General features: G+C 38.3%; 1 protein-coding gene across 5 annotated transcripts in view; it reads right to left on the reverse strand.

The window, feature by feature from the left end:
* The window catches only part of NRAP (nebulin related anchoring protein), a 57,248-nt gene extending 37,477 nt beyond the window's left edge, over nucleotides 1-19,771 (reverse strand). Inside the window, exons 1-11 of one of the 5 annotated variants that reach the window (XM_065842881.2) lie at nucleotides 18,946-19,771; nucleotides 16,429-16,547; nucleotides 13,723-13,817; nucleotides 12,937-13,024; nucleotides 9,735-9,839; nucleotides 9,087-9,191; nucleotides 8,312-8,419; nucleotides 7,367-7,471; nucleotides 6,681-6,788; nucleotides 4,533-4,637; nucleotides 1,739-1,843 (exon numbers count right to left, since the gene is read on the reverse strand). In XM_065842881.2, coding sequence (XP_065698953.1) covers nucleotides 1,739-1,843; nucleotides 4,533-4,637; nucleotides 6,681-6,788; nucleotides 7,367-7,471; nucleotides 8,312-8,419; nucleotides 9,087-9,191; nucleotides 9,735-9,839; nucleotides 12,937-13,024; nucleotides 13,723-13,817; nucleotides 16,429-16,500 — 996 coding nt within the window. In that variant the 5' untranslated portion in view covers nucleotides 16,501-16,547; nucleotides 18,946-19,771. Of the gene's footprint in view, nucleotides 1-1,738; nucleotides 1,844-4,532; nucleotides 4,638-6,680; nucleotides 6,789-7,366; nucleotides 7,472-8,311; nucleotides 8,420-9,086; nucleotides 9,192-9,734; nucleotides 9,840-11,537; nucleotides 11,675-12,936; nucleotides 13,025-13,722; nucleotides 13,818-14,081; nucleotides 14,932-16,428; nucleotides 16,548-16,851 lie in introns of those variants that run through there. The other 4 variants (XM_071812161.1, XM_065842883.2, XM_065842880.2 and 1 more) reach the window with 4 other exon arrangements.
* Nucleotides 19,772-19,813: the final 42 nt, after the last annotated feature.

Raw genomic sequence — 19,813 nt, forward strand, 5'->3', positions numbered from 1 at the left:
GAAATACTGTGAGTTGTCACTTCCCAAAATAAACCAAAGCCGTAACAATCCCTGTCTGGCCACTTCACTATACAGAGGGGGGGTTTTAATCCATTTTTTACACAGACTGAACAGCACTGGTTGTTGCTCATAGCTTGAACAGATAATTAGCAGATTCTTGGCTAGTGACTATTTGGAGCATGCGTGCTCTTCTATTCCCGAAGTTAATTCTCAGTACTTTGATTTTAGATTTCTAGTCAGAGAATTACAGATAGTCATCCAGTGCTCTGTAAACTTTCCGTTTTGTAGAAATCAGCTTTTTAAAAAAGCTGTATCTTCTTGCACTTGCAGTGTTTTTGGGGAATTATATTTCTGTACCAAATCAAGATTTAAATAAGCGATATATTAAATTAATTTAGACACCAGGTGATTGATTTAAATTGGGCTCGGATGGGTGAAGTGAGAGAATACTTATATTGGCCTTTTGCCAAACTTTGTCCAGCAAAAACCCTATTGGGAATACATTTCACTATTTCTTGCATACAAGGAGATGCTTATGTTCTTCATGTTATGTTACTCTTTCAAAAATCAGATTCATAATGTACAAAATAACAAATTATTTTAAACGTGCTGAATTGCAGTGTTTGGGTCTCTCATTTTCCAACTGCACACAGTTTCTCAGGCTTTAAAGATATGAAGCAGCTTGATAAGCACTCTAGTGTGAAAATTTTACTGCTATGAACTAACTCTTCTCTTTGCTCCAGGTTTTACAAATTACTAAGGAAACTGCTGACCATTAGCATTTTTAAAACCTATGAAACTGCCATCTTTATCTCGAAAGGTTAAATATTTTGTGTTTAAACAGGGGATTACTGAGTTTGTCATCAAAATAGGGATTGGTCACAGAAGGTTCCAGGTTTTTATATTCTCTCAGTCATAAGCTCAAGTAAAGAATACAACTGATCCTTTCACTCTAAGTTTACTGCCAGTGTCTAGTCTAGTAGAAGCTGAAACACTCAACCATCTGTTAGCTCCCCAGAAAACAGACCGAGTCCATCAGCTCGAATGGCCCCATGGGGGACAGGTGTCCACACTACAAAGGTTGTCACTCGCAGGAACCCTTCTCATCAGCAACAAGGTAGTGACCTACAGACTGACCCATTTTTTGTCACTATTAGAAAGAGACTCGAATAGGACTGTACCTCTTAAGTTAACAGGCTGCATGCAAGAATCCCACACATCACCAGCTTTTTTGCCAATTCTTTAGCTTACCACCCAAAACTAAAAATCCCCAGCCTAGAAATAAGCTCAGGCTTGTGAAGTGACAGTGTTGTATTCGATGTTTTCTTTTCCTCCATATGACTTGCTTTGTGCTAGAGGCACGATACATCAAAATATCAAAACCAGTTCAGCTCATTCATCCTCCATTTATTCACTACTGGGAATACCATAGTAGTCCACAGGATGATTAAGGTTTCATTAATAATACAGGTGCAGATTTGCCAGGAGGGTTAACCTAACAGTAGGGATCCCCATTAGTTGCTACATCCATCCCTTCCTCATGCAAACCAGAGCTGTGTCCTCTTCTATTAATGGATATTATTAATCCCCTGAGCTATCCAGTTCCCAGCAATGCAGTGAAATGTCATTGTTGTTTACTTCTCAAGTGTAATTTTAGCATTCTCCTCCCAGGCATTGCTCTGACAAACTGCTGCTTTTAATTGTTTATGAATTGTATTGATTCAGGTTTCATACTTACATCACTTGCCAATTCATTTGCTTTCTTGGCATTTTGATAAGCTGGAGTGATCATAGCAGGAAAGCTTCCTTTCCCTCTGTGTTCTTCATAGTCATCCATATAATCCTGAAGAAAATTCAGAGTGTTTACTCATTATACATGAGCAGGTGGGGTCTTGGGTGTTTTCACAAAGCTCCATAGTCCTTGTTATTAGGAAAGTTCATTGCTATTTTTTTTTTTTTAAGATTCTGAGAACAAAATGACTAATTGCAAGAATAAAATCACCCATTAAATTAACTATGACTGTAAAATTACTTTTCTGCATTGTAAGAGAAAATTTAGTAATTAGCTGTTATCATGAGAACACTTGAGTATACAGCAATATACATCCTTCTAATTTCACCTCTGTTCTTACAGAAATGACATCTACTAGCACTTCTCTTTGTCAATATGTGCTTCCTGGAAAACGTATGGTCCCTAATGGTCTGGGCAGGCAAGAGATTTCCAAGTTTAGTGTAGGGTCAGCCTTCCTCTGTGATGTGACGGAAGTCTCTTGGTCTCTCCATGGCCATTTCTCACATCAAAACTGACCCAAAATAATATTTCTCTACTCCAGTGATATATTCTGAACATGGATTCCTAAATGAAGCAGAAATACCTAGATATTAAAGTGGTAAACTCCTTAGGGAACAAAATCACAAAGTTCCATTTGCTTGATTTAAAAACCCAATCTTTTGGAGATTTATACTCTTAAATCTATCTACAGGTAAGTTTATGTGTAAATGTTTGACAATTTGAAAAGCCTTTTGATAACTTAGTAACAAAATACTGGAACTTTTTCTAAAATAATAATATACAATGACCATCCCAAAGCTTTCTATGGCAATATCTGGGGAGAATATGGCAAGTATACAAACAAGTAAGATATAATGTAATGTGTCTTCTCTGTAATATTTCGTAAATCCTTTGTAAAAAAGAGCCAGTTTAAGTGAGAAAAGAATGTGTGACGTGTCAAGAATATCATGGAGAGCACATATAGAAAGGACTATAAATATTTTAGGTCTCTCTTGTAACTTCCCAATGCAAAACAAACCATTGTAGGTCATCTTGTGCATCATCGATGTCACATGATAAGACAGGTCATGTCATAAGTATGTGAACAATATATTGTAATTATAGTTACTGCATCTAAACTATTCTATAAACAGGCACAAAAAATGAAAAATATCCTTGACTAATCAGCTGAGTTTGTTTTTTAAAATGTCATTTCTTCAGACTAACTTGCCATTTTCTTTTTCTTCTAACTTTCTCAAATACATTTTTATATAATTTCTAATATTGCTCATATTACAAAACAGTATTTTCGAAGTTGCAGATAATTAATTTTAGCCACTTCTAAGATTTCTAAGCATGAATGAAACAGGTGTTCAGCACACAGAATTTTTACAGTCACATTCTTTAAATTGTCTCATGTTATATATATATATATATATATCTGTATGATGTACCATCATGATCTCAACAGTTAGAGATCTAATCCCTTTACCCATGTTAAGTCACACTTCACTCAAAAAGATCCATTAATTTCAGTGGCTCAATTTTATTTGAATAAAATATCAGAATCCAATCTGTGAAGATTAAAACTCAATTTAAATTTGAAGTCTGTGACTGAAGTTTCAAAGATACTTTCAAAGAAAAATATCATTAATTAATTCTAAAGATAGCAGCATTCCAATGGCTGAAAATGCAATTAGCACTTTCTCAAATTCATTTTATTTGTTTATTCTTACTAAAACTTGTAGTAGTTCAAAAGACAGAAACTGACTGAAGGCTCCATTGCTACATATTCTAAACTCATTTTCATGAAGGGTGGTTTGCTTTTCACACATTGCAAGATGTAGGATTGGACAAAAGTGAAGAAACTTAAAACTCCTGTTGTTTTAGGACAATGTATTCGCTCTTCCTTAATTTCTCAGAAGTATATGGATCTCATGAGGAGGTAGGATGAAAAACCTAAGACTAATCATACAGTTTTGTTTATACAAAACCACTATTCAATTTCTTTCAAATTCCCTTTAGCTTCATTCAGTTCTATTTAGCTGTACTATTTCCCTAACTTAATTGGAATAGAACTTTGGATGTATTTCAGGAGACCACAAAAATAGTTGCATTCCCTTAAAAATGAAATAAAAGCAAAATTAATGCCACAGTCTATTTGGTTCCACAAAAGCAGAACCACAACTTGTCAAGCTTACAATACCATTTTTGTAGAATAGTTGAAATCTAAGAGATTTTGTATGATCTTCAGTGCAACTTGCACATATTTAGAACTACAAAGCTTCTAAGACTTCTAAAAATACTGGCAGGGAAAAGACTACCGATTAGCTTTCTACCATTTCACAGACCTTTCACTTTTTCTCCTAACTGAATTTACATTTTCTTTCTCATGAAATGGGAGTTTCCACAAGGAAACACATTTCAGTGAGATGTGTAACACCACCACAGTAGAAATGTACAGTGCATACATGTACACAGATAAAATTTGCCACGGTACGGCTCACCTTTTGAAGTGACCCTACCATAAGGATCATGCAGTGACAGTGCTCACACTTTGCAGTCACATCTTATAAGTGCCAATGCCAAATATATTACACATTCAGAGCATGGTGCTGTTGCACACCATCTTTTCCTTTGAGATCTTGCTTTCTCATACAGGAAAGCAGAGGGAAAACAGGCTTCAATGCAGTTTCCAAAGTCTTGAGCAATCAGCCATAGCAATGATCATCAGCATGAGTATTTTTGAGATGTTGCATACCTGGCCATGTTGATCTACATTTTCTCTTGCTAAAGTAGCATCTGTTCCAGCTGTATAGCTGGCTTTTCCCTTGATCTCTTTTTCGTATCTTTGATGATACTTTACCTAACAAAAAAAAGAAAAGGAAAAGAATCATCCGGATGAGTTTGGTCTGGTACACAGATGCTGCATAATAAATAATCATCAATGACACGCATATGTTGACAATTAAAGATTGTCAAAATTTCCATTGCCATCAATCTAGACAAGTCAAACATCACTTGAAGATACAAAACAAAAAATAGTGGTGTACTTTTAAATAATGCACTAGGAACATGGGACTTGCCATTTCAACCAGGCCTTTAGTTTAGCATGTTCAGTACTCCCTATTGTCAGTGGTTAACCCTTTATGCTCCAGAAAATTTAAAAAAATCGAACTGATTGTAATGTAAATTCATGGTTCCCACAGAGCACTTTTTTACCACAGTCATCTGACCACCATTAATAAATGGGTTTGTTTCTTATAAATGTGATAGCCCCAATGATCAAGGGAATTTGAGGCACTTGACCTTCAAGTTTAGACCAAGATTTGCAATATCTTTGCTGAAGTCAAAATAATGCCTATGACCTGATGCTGTCCTTTAATCACCATGTGCATTTGCTGACACGAATGAGGGTTTTTCCACAGAACAAAGGCAAACAAAAATGTTTAAATGTTTTAGAGTCAGTAGTTTTTGCCTTCAAAATTACAGACTTCTTATTTTCCTCCATAACTCTTAATAATGTTATAAATTCACTTCCATTGAGATAGCACAATATGCTCTCCAACAAAAAGAGCTTTCCTTTCAGTCTCCAATGACAAAACACAATCAACCGTAAATTTTGAAGCAATACTAATGTTCTGTTGCAATGCTTTTTAAAGAATACATGGGTGTTGTGGTTTTATTTTGTTTGGAGAGGAAAAGAAAGCCAATAAAGATCAGTAGACCAAGGAGTTAAAAAACCAACCAAACAAAACAAAACAAACAAAAAAACCCCACCTCAACAATAAGAAGAGCAAAATGAGTGGAATAGAAAGGTATATTGTATAAATCTGTAACTATGTCAAATGTACGCATGTGTTTGTATGTATGTGCATATACTTCATATATATAATTGCTATTCAAGAAGTTACTTTCTTAAAAGCCTTTATCCTGCAACAGCACAAAAGAAAGAATAGGAAAATGAACTGTAAGGACCCACTGGGAGCATGGAAAGTCATGGCAAAGCAGAGCTCTGCAAACACAGTCCTCCCCTGATACAAGGTCACCCAGAAATATTGCAGCTGTGTACATTAGAGCTGCACTTCAGCCCCTCTAACTCATAGTGAGTTGGGCAGAATGAAATCAAAGACCTCTAGCTGACTCCTTATTTTCTTCCTTTTTGATTGAATGTAAGAGAAGGCTGGGTATAGGGGAGGCTTTTGCCCACAAAAATCCAGTGTTGATTCACTAATAAAATGCTTAATTTTCTCTGTGTGCATAGAACTTCACTTTGTCCCTGCAAAAGACAGTCACTTGAAAATCCGTGTATGAAGTGTACTGCTAGTATAACAGAATCACAGAATCACATAATGTTAGAGATTGGAAGGGACCTCAAAAGATCATCCAGTCCAATCCCCCTGCCGGAGAAGGAACACTTAGATGAGGCTACACAGGAATGTGTCCAGGCGGGTTTTGAATGTCTCCAGAGAAGGAGACTCCACAACCCCCCTGGGCAGCCTGGTCCAGTACTCTGTTACCCTCACTGAGAAGAAGTTTCTTCTCAGATTTAAGTGGAACCTCTTGTGTTCCAGTGTGAACCCACGACCCCTTGTCCTACCATTGATTGTTACCGAGAAGAGCCTGGCTCCATCCTCCTGACACTCACCCTTTATATATTTGTAAACATTAATGATGTCACCCCTCAGCCTCCTCTTCTCCAAGCTGAAGAGCCCCAGCTCCCTCAGCCTTTCCTCATAAGGGAGATGTTTCACTCCCTTCATCATCTTTGTTGCCCTGTACTGGACTCTCTCCACTCTCTCAACTCCACAACGCTCATAGAATTTCTGCCAATAAACAGTTTAATCCAAAATTTGTGTGAGAATTTATTATTGTGTTCCTGAAAAGAGACTTTGCTTTGGACACTTACATCACTGGCTAATTCATTCGCTCTCTTGGCTATTTGATAAGCTGGAGTGATCATAGCAGGAAAGCTGCCTTTCCCTTTCCGTTCCTCAAAGTCTTCTGTGTACTTCAACTGTAAAAATCCAAGACAGTTCAGGAGCAATTAGATCAAATGCATCTTGATTGCACACATAATCAATTCTTATAGTTGCAAAGTCAAGCACTCAATGGTTGTCATCTGCCAAAAGGAAGATGAACTGAATCTTTACAGTGTAGCCTTTAGCTACACAACCTATCTTTTGCAGGACCTCTGTGTCTCATTTAGGGTACAGGATGGATCACAGTTGTTTCAAGAAAATACGAAAGTTGCCTGCAAGATGCCTATTCTATTTATATTAGAGTCAGGCAGCTTTCTTCTTTACTTCACATGGCAACCACCTCCTGGGTATAGAACAGATCAGTTCTCTGTCATCAGTTCTGGCAGCCAGCTAGTCCCTAAAATTACCTAGAACTTAATATAGTCTTTATAACTGGAAGTATTAAATACTTACTGGTAAAATATATCAAGAATATTTCAAGTTAATACACATTTCAAAAGTCTGCCTTTCAAATACTAGTTTTTTATTTTTCTTTATGCTCATAATTTAAAGTGTTTTATAAATGTCCCAAGACCAGAGTCAAAAAAAAATCAGTCTGTTTTATTTCACTTACGTCACTTGAAAGCTGTCCTCCAGCCTTGGCATGAAGTATTTCTGGAGTGTCCACAACAGAGGTGAACTTCGAAACTCTCTCTTCATGTCCCCGCTTATATTCTACCTGAGGGAGAAAACATATAAAATACATATTACAAATAATAAGCAGCAAATATCTTTTTTCTGTCAGAAGGCTTCAAGAGAAAATGAGCAACAGCAGTCATGACACTGTCCACTGTACAGTTGAGCTATCAGTATACTTGAGGTCTTATTTCCTTAAAGTACATGTCAGAAGCAGACAGAAATGGCCCCAGATAAGCAAATTTTCAAATGATACTAGACTTATGTGAGCCATACATTTGATTACAATATTATGACAATACTCATTAATGGCCCAAAACACTAAGATCATACTGCAATGTCAATGCAGTGTTTCCAGAAAACAATGCAATGCTTTAAAATCATTTCTACATTATTTCTTTTTACTTGATCTTTTTCAGTTGAATTGTTATTTTTATAATTAAGTGATTTTCTGTGGATATATTCAAAGTAGCTAGTATATTAATCAAATCCAATATTGAATGTATTTAACTTCAAATAGTAAAGAAAGCAAAAATCATCAGATATGAATAGATTAATAAAACCATGAGGTGAAAATAAAGGTAATTAATTAAATAAACATTTTAGAATGATTCACAATCTTCTTTAGGTTGTGATAAATTACAGCAAAAGTTGCTACATCTTTCAGGAAATACGTATATTGTCATTTATCCTTATGATAATCTTCCCAACTCAAGCAGTTTGTTAACCCTGTTTCCTGCACCACGTCAAAGTTTTCTAACTCAGTAGGATTAACATCATAACAAATAGTCTTTGTGGAATCTACTGCCTACGTGAATGGCCTAAACCAGGATTTTCCAAATTCAGAAGACTAACAGACAATTAAAACAAACATGAGACTTACGTTACTGCTTAGTTGGGTGGCTCTCTTAGCAACCTGATAACCTGGAGTGATCATAGCGGGAAAGCTGCCTTTGCCTCTCCGTGGCTCGTATTCTTCTGTATATTGAAACTAGAAAATGAACATTTTTTGGTTTGTTGTTACAGAAGAACCCACTGTATTTCAATGTGATTCCTCTTTGAATGCCTGCTTCCTAAAAGTACGTATCACTTTATTTAAAAGTAAACAAATTAAAGAACTTATACCTTATAAGTTTTTTAGGTAGCAACATTTCCTACATACAACAGGAAATACTCCTCATTCATATTAATTATCCGCTGTTAATTTGCTATGTTGACTGAGTCACTAGCCCATTGTTTGGGTATATACAATCAGCCATAATTCAAAAGTTATATTCTTCAGTCATGGAAATGCAGTCAATGAGAGGTCTACTCCATAGTAAACAAGACAGGTTTTCCATCATGCGTTTTGCTCTACTGAGGGAAACAGCACTGCCTGCTAGAACAGGATATAACCAAGGTTACCTCCAATAACAATGGTCAGTAGTTGAAGTGCTTCTCAGTTACATAAATATATCAATGTATGATTTCCAGCATGGGCAATAACATCCTTATGTGACTTTAATGACTTACATGGTTAAATACTGTTAGTGACAGAAATAAACATGTCAGGCTCTCCTGTAGTAACATCTTATCAAAGGTTGGCTTTGATGCACTGGTAAGTCTTCAGAATATGATAGCCCATGAAAATAAACTATTCCAAACATCAGCTCACTTACATCACTCAGAGTCTTCTGTGCCTGTGTTATCCTGACCATCTCAGGATCTGGGATGGTTCCTGAGTACCATGATTTTCCCTCCTCATAGGCAGCATAGTAAGTATTCTACAAAACAAAAATTAAATAATTATCAATCTTCAGCTTTGTTTTAATACACAAACAGCTGATCTGACAGAAAAAGAAGAAACACACACAATGCTGTGGAAGTGAAATTTACTCTCTGCAGTCATACAGATGTACACTCCACATACCTTCAGAATGCCAGGGCAGATCTTGTATAACAAAAACTGACATCAAGATGTCAGGATCTAAGATCCCGGAGTGAGACTCAAACAACGCCCCCCTGGGAATCAGACCACTTGTTCTGATCTTCCGGTGCCAATGGAAAAAAGACACATTGACTATGGCTGTACAAGCAGCAGTCCAGACAGCTAACTGTATAGATATATTCTTCCTTCCTCATCTTCTGATTCTTGCACCCTAAGCTACAATCAAGTTATGCTGCCTTGAAAAGTTTAGCCAAATGAGAAGTAATGGGTTTTTTAGCTTTGAAATGTTGCAAGTAAAACCCTAACAGTCAGGAATGCCAAGGCCAGTCCTTAGTTTCCTGCAGGCCAGTTGCTTGGAGACTTGAGGGACATTTCTTACCTGGGTGGCCAGTTGTTGGGCTTTATAGGCAGCTTCCATTTCTCTGGACCTTACATCCCACTGAAAGACTGATTTTAATTGTTCACCCTCTTCTCGATATTTTATCTAAAAATATAATAAAGGACTTGGTATTAGTAGTTTATTAGTACAGACTAACATACCCCCTCTTAGGAGAAGAACAAGAAGCGAGACAAACAAGGTTACCAGTCTCTTAGTCCACAGTGATATGGAGTCTGCATAAACTGCAGCAACAAAAGGAGATGAATGCAAGACAAACCAACAAAAACAGTGCAGTTCGCAGTTCCCAGTTCCCACCATGACAAATCCACTTCAGGGCCTGCTAGTTTTGGCTGCACCTTAAGCCAGTTTAAAGGAAGACTTCTTCCAAAAATACCTTTAGCCCTGCTGGGTGATCCTTCTCGTCTATCAAACACTGACACCATCAGACAGGTGACCATGGGGCAAATTAGATCAGAGAATTACTATGTAGGCTTTTGCTGGGTTAGCTTTCAGTTATGTCATTTCCTCCATCTGACTCACTGCAAAAACCATCAATATCTACACAAGAGTAACAACGTGACTGCACAGAACCAATTCTGTGGGTGGCAGCACCAACACAACTCAGTTTAAGATAATTTACTTTGTCATAATGTTTGTCTGTGTTTCTGTGTTGTATCTCCAGCTGCTACACACAGTGCCAATTCACCCTGAAGACACATATGTATATATATTTTATGTATGCAGAAACCAAGAGGCTATTACAAACACACCTGATCCACCAAATCTCCACAGCCCAGAAGAACATACCAACCACCTCCTGAGAACTTAGAAAACTCTCCATCTTCTTTTCCTCGCCAACCACCACCACTTACACCCTGCTTATGTACAAAAAGGTCACATAGCCTGTAGCTCTCTGCCATGCAAAAACCACCTAAGCACTTCCTCCATGCCACCCGTTCTTGGCAAAGGAGCTTTCATGGAAGGTGCATTTAGCCCTAAGGTCAAACCTCTAATGCACATCCAGCTTCTACCTAAGATTTCTGCTATTACTGGAGCTGCACGTCTGTAAAGGAGCAGCATATAATACCTGAAATCTGGCATGAAGTTCTGAAAGAATCATTCCGTGTTTAGATAATATATTTGGGGAAATAATCTCTGAAGACTGAAATCCCTAAGAAATCTTAAGCAGAACATATCAATGCAGCATTAGAGGAAGTAACTATTACCTGCTGGGAAATACTCTACTCTCCTATTTCCCTGCACAGTGTCCATGAAGTATCATGACTGTGTAAATTTAAATGACTACTATATTTAGTCCTGGGTCATCATTTTCCTGCTTTTACTTTTATCATGACAGCATACAGGAATCCAAGTGAAATCACAGCTCTGTTATACAACTCACTCTAGAGACTCAAAAAATAACAGTCCCTGTCCTGAAGAGTGCAAAATCTAAACTGACTGGACAGAAAAACCACTGAGCATGTGTATTATTCCCATTTCATAAATTAAGAACAGAGGTACAGAGACATGCATGATTTGTCTGCTCACATAGAAATTTTGTGCAGAGGGAATGAGCTGAATTTTTATCTCTGCATTTCAGTCAGTATCTCAACATGACTTATGTGAGAAGATCATGTTAGGATTGAAGAAAAGTGTTACATTTTCTACATAAAAAATAAACTTACCTGAAAAACTCCAACAAACTAAAATAGCTACTGAAACCTTTTCCCGAGTTAGCAATATTTTACACATTTGCCAATGAAAAAGTTTTCCTGCACTCAAAATTTCTACAGAAGTACTCACTTTAAGTATGTACTGCAGAATCAGCTTCTTTAGTACCCTTAGCAATTTTCTCTCTGGAACAGAACCTCATTATGTGATTGAAAAGGACAGAAGGTGCCTTAGGTGTACAAAACAAGGGAAAGTGATCTTTGAGCTATAATTTGTCTGGCGTGTATATTCACATGCACTGGAAGTATCAGAGTCTCATATCACTGCCTAAAACCAGAAATAGAACCTGCAGTAATCCCAGACTCATTCCTGACCAGATCTGTCACACACAGTTTAAAGTAAGTGCAATAGTCATTGCTGAAATAGTTACTGCCCATGATATTGCAAAAACTGATGCGAAAGAATACTGTACAAGAATGATAAAAGATACAGTGTCTGATAAAGGCTATTAATGTACATTAACTTTGTAGAGCTAATACAGAACATCAGAATGAATTTAATACACTACAATCTAAAAAATACAACTTCCTTCTTTTATTTTAATGATGGTTACTCACATTCAAACACATTGGTTTAGTTACTAAATATAGTCACACAACTGTGATTCTGTGATTTTAGAGTATCAAAAGACATGACATTCAAGAAAACAGTATTACACATAGGAGTGAGCTATCTATCAGTTATTGGCCGCTACTGAGTCTCTCATTAAATTCTTAGAAATGCAAGTTTGAAACAACAAACAAAAAAAAGTATCTGGAGGAAAACAATGCAAGAGAGAAAAGAATGGCATTTGAAAAGAAAGAAGACTTTGAGCACCCCTGGAGGTTTGCCGGGGCACAGCAGCCTTTTAGAGGACTGATGCAGTTGAAAGGGCATGGAAAGCCACTCCATCCCAAATGCTCCGGCAAAACATCTTCAGCAAAACCACGTAAAGTTCCCTGGACTTCATATTTTCTCACAAAAGCCAAATGCCATCTCAAGTTTGTCAGAAACACTTGACAAAGTATTTACGAGAACTTTTGCCTAGATCCTACTGAGACAATTCATTCATGCCCTTTAGTGTCAGTTTCAGAGGAAAGCATAAGAAAGTAGGTCATTCTTGTTTCAAATGGCTCTATAAATCCCCCTGATTTCACTAGTAGGTTTACATAGATTTGGAAAATAACTCCTGCAGTTTATGTGAACAAGCTTCCATGTAGATTATCAGATATGGCAGGTAAGAAAGTGCTATCCCTTCTTCTATCTAAAAGTAGAAAAAATTCAGATCAAACCTTTCTTTCTTATGAGTGAATGCATTTTAACAATTGTGATTCAAACATGAGCTGAGATTTTACTGCTCTAAAAGAAAACAGGAGGGTAAGTAAAGAACACATATCTACATTATGTAAAGAATATATTTCTAAAACAAGACATGAATATGATATCAACATGTAAACCAAACCTAAATACATTTGGCCTTCAAGTTTCTTACCTCACTTACCACTTCTGACAGTTTTTTTGCATTCATATTTACTGGTGTTTCAAATATGCTTGTGAATGCATTGTTTTTTGGATTATGCCTGAAAAGGAAAGTGTAAAAAGATATCAGGAATGCACCAGACAGCCATCATAAAGGTTCTCTTTGAGCACTCAAAAACACAATACCAGCCTCCACCCCTCTATACATAACTTTTCCCCCACTCATACACAGATCTCAGATTACATTGAAGTTATTATTGTATGGAGTAGGTGCCTAGAGCAAAATTAATTTTAATGATCGTCATATCAATGCTGTGTTTCTAATAACAAAAGAGAATAATAGAATAAAAACCAACTGTCATCTCTCCTTTTTCTGCTGACAAATTTGACAGGAATTGATCATTATAAAATAAACCTTCCTACAACAACCAACTCCAAAATCTGCATTTTATACATTCTCCTGATGATTAGCTCAACCTTATTAACTCTTAAGTATTCATTTGGAAAGCACTGAATTCCCACAATACTGAAAGGGAACTTTAGCATCTTTTAACACACTGGACAAATGAGGAAGCATTATGTACAGTAACAAGAGTTTCCCATCATTTGTGATTCACATAAATCCAAAGATATGCAGAAAGTCACCAACAATACATAATTGCTCAACATACATGGGACCAGGCTGTGTTCAAATTGTGATCTTCTATTACATTAAAATGACTTGGCATTTCAAACCTTTGTTTTAAAAAAAGTAAAAATAAAATAGAAAAAAAATAAAAGTAAATGGAAATACACTTACACTTGACAGTAAGGCTTTTTCTCATGGCTAACAAAGTTGTTTACTGTTAACATCATCTTGCATACTTCACAGTGAAAACAGGCTTTATGCCATGTCTGAAAATACCACAAAACAGAAACCAAAAGACATTATTTGTATTCCATTATTATTCTGTTGAGTATTAAATCTCAGTATTGACCCTTAACATTCATTTCATGAATATGAAGAATTCTTCTTCTAATATATGTCTACTTAAACCAATTTCAGTTCTGAACTCAGTTATGAGTAAAGAATTTTTGGAACCAAGAGATTTGCACTGTGTTAAAAGTGGCAATCCATACATTTATTATAGTCCAGAATAATAAAGAAAGAGAACTGACCTGATCTATACAGTTAATCTTCTCAGCAGGGTAAACCCCATAGCCACATCTAGCACACGGCTGCACATTCATCTTGAAATCCACACAGTGAAAAATATATAGATTTATACAAAAGGTTCAAAGAGTATGAAAGTGACTTTTTGGCCTGTGCAAAGCACACTGTAGACACTCCAGTCAGGGCCTTTTGCTGTGGTCAATGGCTCCCATTAAAGCTCTGAATTGAAGTCTGTTGCTCCGTTTGCTGACCTTCTGTTTCAAAGTCAGCTGCAGGCTGGCTTTTAAAGCTGCCAGTTAGTAAGAGCGGTTATTTTGGCAACTGTGTCAGTACGTACGGGAGGGTAGCAATATCTTTCTCCAAATAGAAGAATGAAGTCACAGAAACGAATCATGTTCATGTGAACGTTATAGTCTGATCATTTAGTATTTCCGTTCTGCTGTCAAGCCAGTTGTCATAAGCCCAGAATGAAAAAAGTAGTATATACAGCAGTAGGAATTTATTATGGTCTCTCCTCACCCTGATGTACATCAAGTGACTTCACATGGGACTAATGCTGTGTTCAGCAATAGCTTCACGTTAGAAAGAGGAACCACCAGAGATGGGTTTGGACCTTCCTGCCCGCTGTTGGATCTAGAAGAGCTACCCCACCATTGTCCCAGGAAAGTCACTTTTTTTTCCCTTGTTGCCAGCTCAATGTCACCTCTTACGCCATGGGCAGCAGAGCAGCGCATACTCATTTCTCATGGCTTTCATGTCATCAACCTATCACTCCATCTGCAGGTGTAGGAGGATGCACAGTGAAACGGGCAGAGCCTCTTATCTCAAAGAGTTCTAAACATGATGGGTAGAAAAACAAACATCTATCCCCTACAGGGAAAACTTCAGAAAGGAACCATTTTCTTTTTAATAGAATGAACAAAGCAGCTATTTGAGAATGTCCAGAGCAAGTAGGCTGGTATAGATCAGAATATAGAGATTCCTTAGCCAAATAATAATATGGAATTATTATGCCTTATATTAGGATTCAAACGTTATTGGGGTTGTGAAGTCTGCTCTCTAAAAAAGAAGCTGTTACATTCCACTGGCTACAAATGGTTAGGATTTGAGATCTAGATCTCACCTAATCGTAATATCTCCAGCTGCAAGGCTCTATAACCCTGGGACACAGCTAAGTTACCTCAATCCAAGTAAAGCCTGCTTGGTCATCCATCCACACATCTGCACCACTGTCTGTGCCTACAGAAGTTCTGCGATATTGCTAAGCACTTTCCTTTTCCATAAATTACAAACAATTAAATCAAAATCACTTCTGGCTATGCCTTCTGGGTATGCCTAGAGAGCCTCCTATTCATCTCTCTATGGAAATACACAGTTCCACTTATTATTACTTTTACTGAATGCTGACAATGTACTGGCACAACGTACTGTCAGCAACTGGTGTGCTGAAAATAGAACCTCTAATCTGAAGAGCAAAGGCTATGGCACAAAGTCCTGAAAACACTTGAGACCTTTCAAAGTAAGTAATTAATATCAGTATATAAAGAGACATATTTTCATTTAAAAAAATATGTTCACAGAACATAACTTCTTGTATTAAAACAGCTGCTGAGTTACCTGATGTTATTCCTTTGGGGATCAAGAGCAGTTTTAAGTTGAACAAGTTACATCACAATAATATTTACCATGACCACATCTGTGAACCAAAATAATCTGGAAGTCTTCCAGTCACACAGCTTTTCATCTTGTCTCAGATTGCCATTCTGTTTATGCAAGTGACCAGGGTCAAAGTGGCCAGGCTGTCCCCTCCTTATTTTGCACTGGGCACATACAAGCTGCTGCTTTATGTTCATCCAGTCCACGAGTTACCACATTGTATATTTTCTAGGTAGTCCTAAGTTATCTTCATGCTATCTCAAACCATGCTAGAGCCTCTTGTCTCATACTTTGGAAAGAAAAAAGATGCATGACTTCTGAAATGAGTTCTGAGAGGTACTGAAAGCCGGACATCCCTGAACTACACAAAAACATAAAGACTTAGCAACTAGAGAACAAATCATTCATCCAGAAGTCACCTGAACACCGACAATCTGGCCAGGACTTCAGCCTGGAGCATCAGGGTACCCAGCCCATATGCGCTATGCATCCAGAGAGCACACTGGAGGTTCTCCAGGAGCACAAGACCACGCGTTCCTTCCAATAGGCCCGTCAGACAGCTAGAAGTCCTTCATTTCAGCAAACACATTTTCCAAGTTCTCCCGTTTCTCCCAAGTTACAGCATATTCAAGAAGAGAAGCACGGTAACCCACAACACCCCAAACAGCTACTTTCCTTCCCAGCCACAATACTTGCTTCACATCCATTGTGTGTCAGTTCTGCTGCATCCGTTGAAGATTTTGTCATATGTGAGCACCTCAGAACCATCCCGCTGCATGGTCTGTTCTTCACCACCCTGGATTAACACTGAGTTACTAACAGAAAAGAGAGTTTATTGAAAAACAAGCATTGTATGGTCTCATTACAAAGTACACACTGCATTTTGATCATGAGAGGAATTAAATCACAAAACCAGTGCAAGTTTGTTATCTTGACAAATCTTAGCAAGACATTTTCTCTTCAGTTAAAAGCTCATGGCTTTCTTTCCTCCTTTAGTAAGGCCTCATAAAGGCTTTTTGATGTCAATGAAAACCTTAAAAGGCTTTACTTAACAGTAGAACCTTAATCAATGTGATTTAAAAGTACTACAGTTATGTGTAAAGTACAAGGAGACAGTACCTTGAAAGTGCAAATTAGTAGGAAGAAACATTGTTGCCTCTCCAACCTCCTTAGATTCACTGAATTAACTGCATAGAAAATTTGGAGCATGTCTGCAACCTGAATCTGAAGCTAAAACGCACACATTAGTTACACAAAGTAACCTCTTAACAGCCATTCAAGTCAGGGCCGCCTTCCCTGTCACTCCTGAGGAGCGGCTGTGCCCCTCCAGCCACATGAACAGCAGGAAACCAGACACCAAATTATGCCAGTCTTATCTTCTTCCCTCTTTTTTTTTTTTTTTTAAAAAAAAAGGTGCTGTTCCACCACACAAACTGGGGGTGTTATCCACTGTTAAAAGCTGCCTGTAAAAGTTAAAACACCAGCCCAGCCTCACCATAACCTACCCAGAAGCACATGCTTCATTAGTTACCTGGACTCTCCCTCCTAATCGAATTTAGCATAGTAGCAAATCCAGCTTGCAGAAATATCGAAAGAAAGCTAGACAAGATTTATCAACACAAGAATCTCCCAAGACTTGAAGAAAAACCTCTAAGGGACTGCCTTACAAACTCGTACAGTATCTTTTAAAATTTTTGCTGTTTTGGAAACCAAACAACAACTGTTTACATTTCACAACTAAAAGGGTTTGTGCTGACACTTTCCCTTTGTTGCCAGTGTGGGGAAAACTTGGGAGTGTGGGGATTTTGCAAATGCTTCTAATAGAGCAAGAGAAAGCAAGAGAGGGAATAGAGAGAAATGGGGAAAAAAGAATCAAGAGGCCAAGAAGTCCTCACTGTTACAAAGCAGAGAAAGAACTGGTTCAGATGGGCTACAATTTAAGCTGAAAGCTTCAAGAAATGTGTGCCAATAAAGCCCTGCACAGCCCATGGGCATACAATGAGACCTTCAGTGTCCAAATGTTCCCATTTATCATGTACAACAACCTAAAAATGACCCGAGTTTAAAAACTCATAAATTTCATGAAGTTGTGGTGTGCCAAATTGCACCGCACAGCCTCCATATTCCCCATAGTGCATCTAACCCATCCTTTCTTGCAAAATATATGAAAGTCTACCAATTGTCACTTAGGAGACAACACCTTGCGAGTTGCTCAAATCCTCCATCCTGAAAGTATCCCCACACCTGCCTCCTAGGTCTCAGCACAGCCTTATCCTTGTTTCCACAGATGTTGTGCAGAACACAGCACACAGTTGTTATTCCAGACAGGTACTACTTAGTTGCCTCAAGCCTTCTAGTTTGTACCTGCTGCCTACCTTTCTGTTTCCCAAAGGCACATTCCATTGTCATCCTGCAGCTGCTTGCGAGGTAGTTAAACACTTATTTCCTACAATGCAAATATCCAGTCAAAGGCTTCATTATTAACCTTTTAGGGAGTTGAGTGAGTCTCTGGGGATAAGAAAAGCAATGCTGATGCTATAGGTATTACATTGCTGGTTCTTCCCCCTGCCCAGTAATCTATATGGCCAGCTGTGCAATATTATACATGAGAAATTACTTCCTTCCTGACCCTTCCCCAGGCAGCAATCACTCCATGCCCTGAAGCAAGATACTTCCTTCTACTATTTTTTTAATTTCTCTCTTACTCATTACTGAAAACAAGCAAGATTTTCTGAAAAATCTAGCACTGTATACTGCATTAGAATTGGTTAATCTAACATGTAGTTAACAAAGATATTGCAGCCCACTGAGGAATCAACCTTTCTCTTTGTGAATGCCAGCAACCAATGCAAAAAGAAAATAGAAATAGAGGTTTCATTAACAGCTTGAGTCAGAAATTCCCCATACACAATTCTGTTAGTAAACTCTTGAAAACTGGCAAGCATTGCCAGATACAACTTTTTCAATAGCAATACAATGACTTTTAGAAAAAAGTCATTTCTAGGTCTGCTAATTCAGCTGTGTGGGCCAGATGGCAATGGATAAACATTTTTATCAAGATATAGAAGGTCACGGCTGGCAAATAGCTTCTGGATTTCCTAGGTAACCCCCATACACATCATCAGGAAAGCACACTTGGATGGTCTAAAGTTCAGGTGCCACTACCAGTCATTGCTGGCGACAGCAGTCTCATTGATCTCTCCACGCGTTTACCTGAAGATCTATACATTTCCAGTGTCTTTGCTGTCCATAATGATCCATTATGCATTCGGAAGTGGTGCTGGCTTCTTGAAAAGAAGCAGCTAACAGATGGCGTGAGAGGAACCATGGGATTCTGTTAGTTTGATTTTCAGGAGAAAACTTTGGCTACATATCCAACCAGGAGCCACAGGCACAATCCCACAAAACAGAGTGTCCCCAGCAGCAGCACACGGACACACGGCAAGAGCCGCGGTGCCCTTCAGACACTTCTCCATCGCACCGAAACAATGACCTGTCGTGAAGCAAAAGGCTGTTTGTCACCACGTCTGTCGTTTTGTGCCAATTATGAGGCGGTTACACTGAAAAAAACGTCGCTTTGATGTAAATCTCTTCAGGTAGTGAATGTTAAACACCACACACTGCTGGGAAGGTGTGTGATTTAGCAGGATCGGAGTTCGCATCCAGGAGTAATTAGCAAGACTGTGCCAATCTTCAGTCCGTGTCCTGGACTGCTGGGCCTGATGCAATGGCTACACAGCAGGACGTTGTAATTAGCAGAGATGCAACACACTGAATAATTGGAAAGATAAGGAAATGCCACTGAAGTTTATACGAGGGAAAAAAAATGTCCTTAGATCTAGAAAATCTCGTGTCACCACGACACTTTAGGCTCTTCTTTCATGAGGGTGTGACAGCACACAGTTATTAAAAAGTGGCAATTTCCTTTTTGAGGAGATGAAGTCGTCATTGCCAGGGCAGCCAGGAGGGCCCGGGGCAGCACCTGAGCCCCCTGCCCGGGGAGCGGGGCCGGAGGAGCCCTCGCTTCCCCCAGCCCCACACCCGCCCCACGGCCGCCGTACCGGGCGAAGGCGGAGGCCGA

The sequence above is a fragment of the Patagioenas fasciata genome, chromosome 8, assembly GCF_037038585.1.
Source record: "Patagioenas fasciata isolate bPatFas1 chromosome 8, bPatFas1.hap1, whole genome shotgun sequence".
Taxonomy (NCBI): Eukaryota; Metazoa; Chordata; class Aves; order Columbiformes; family Columbidae; genus Patagioenas; species Patagioenas fasciata.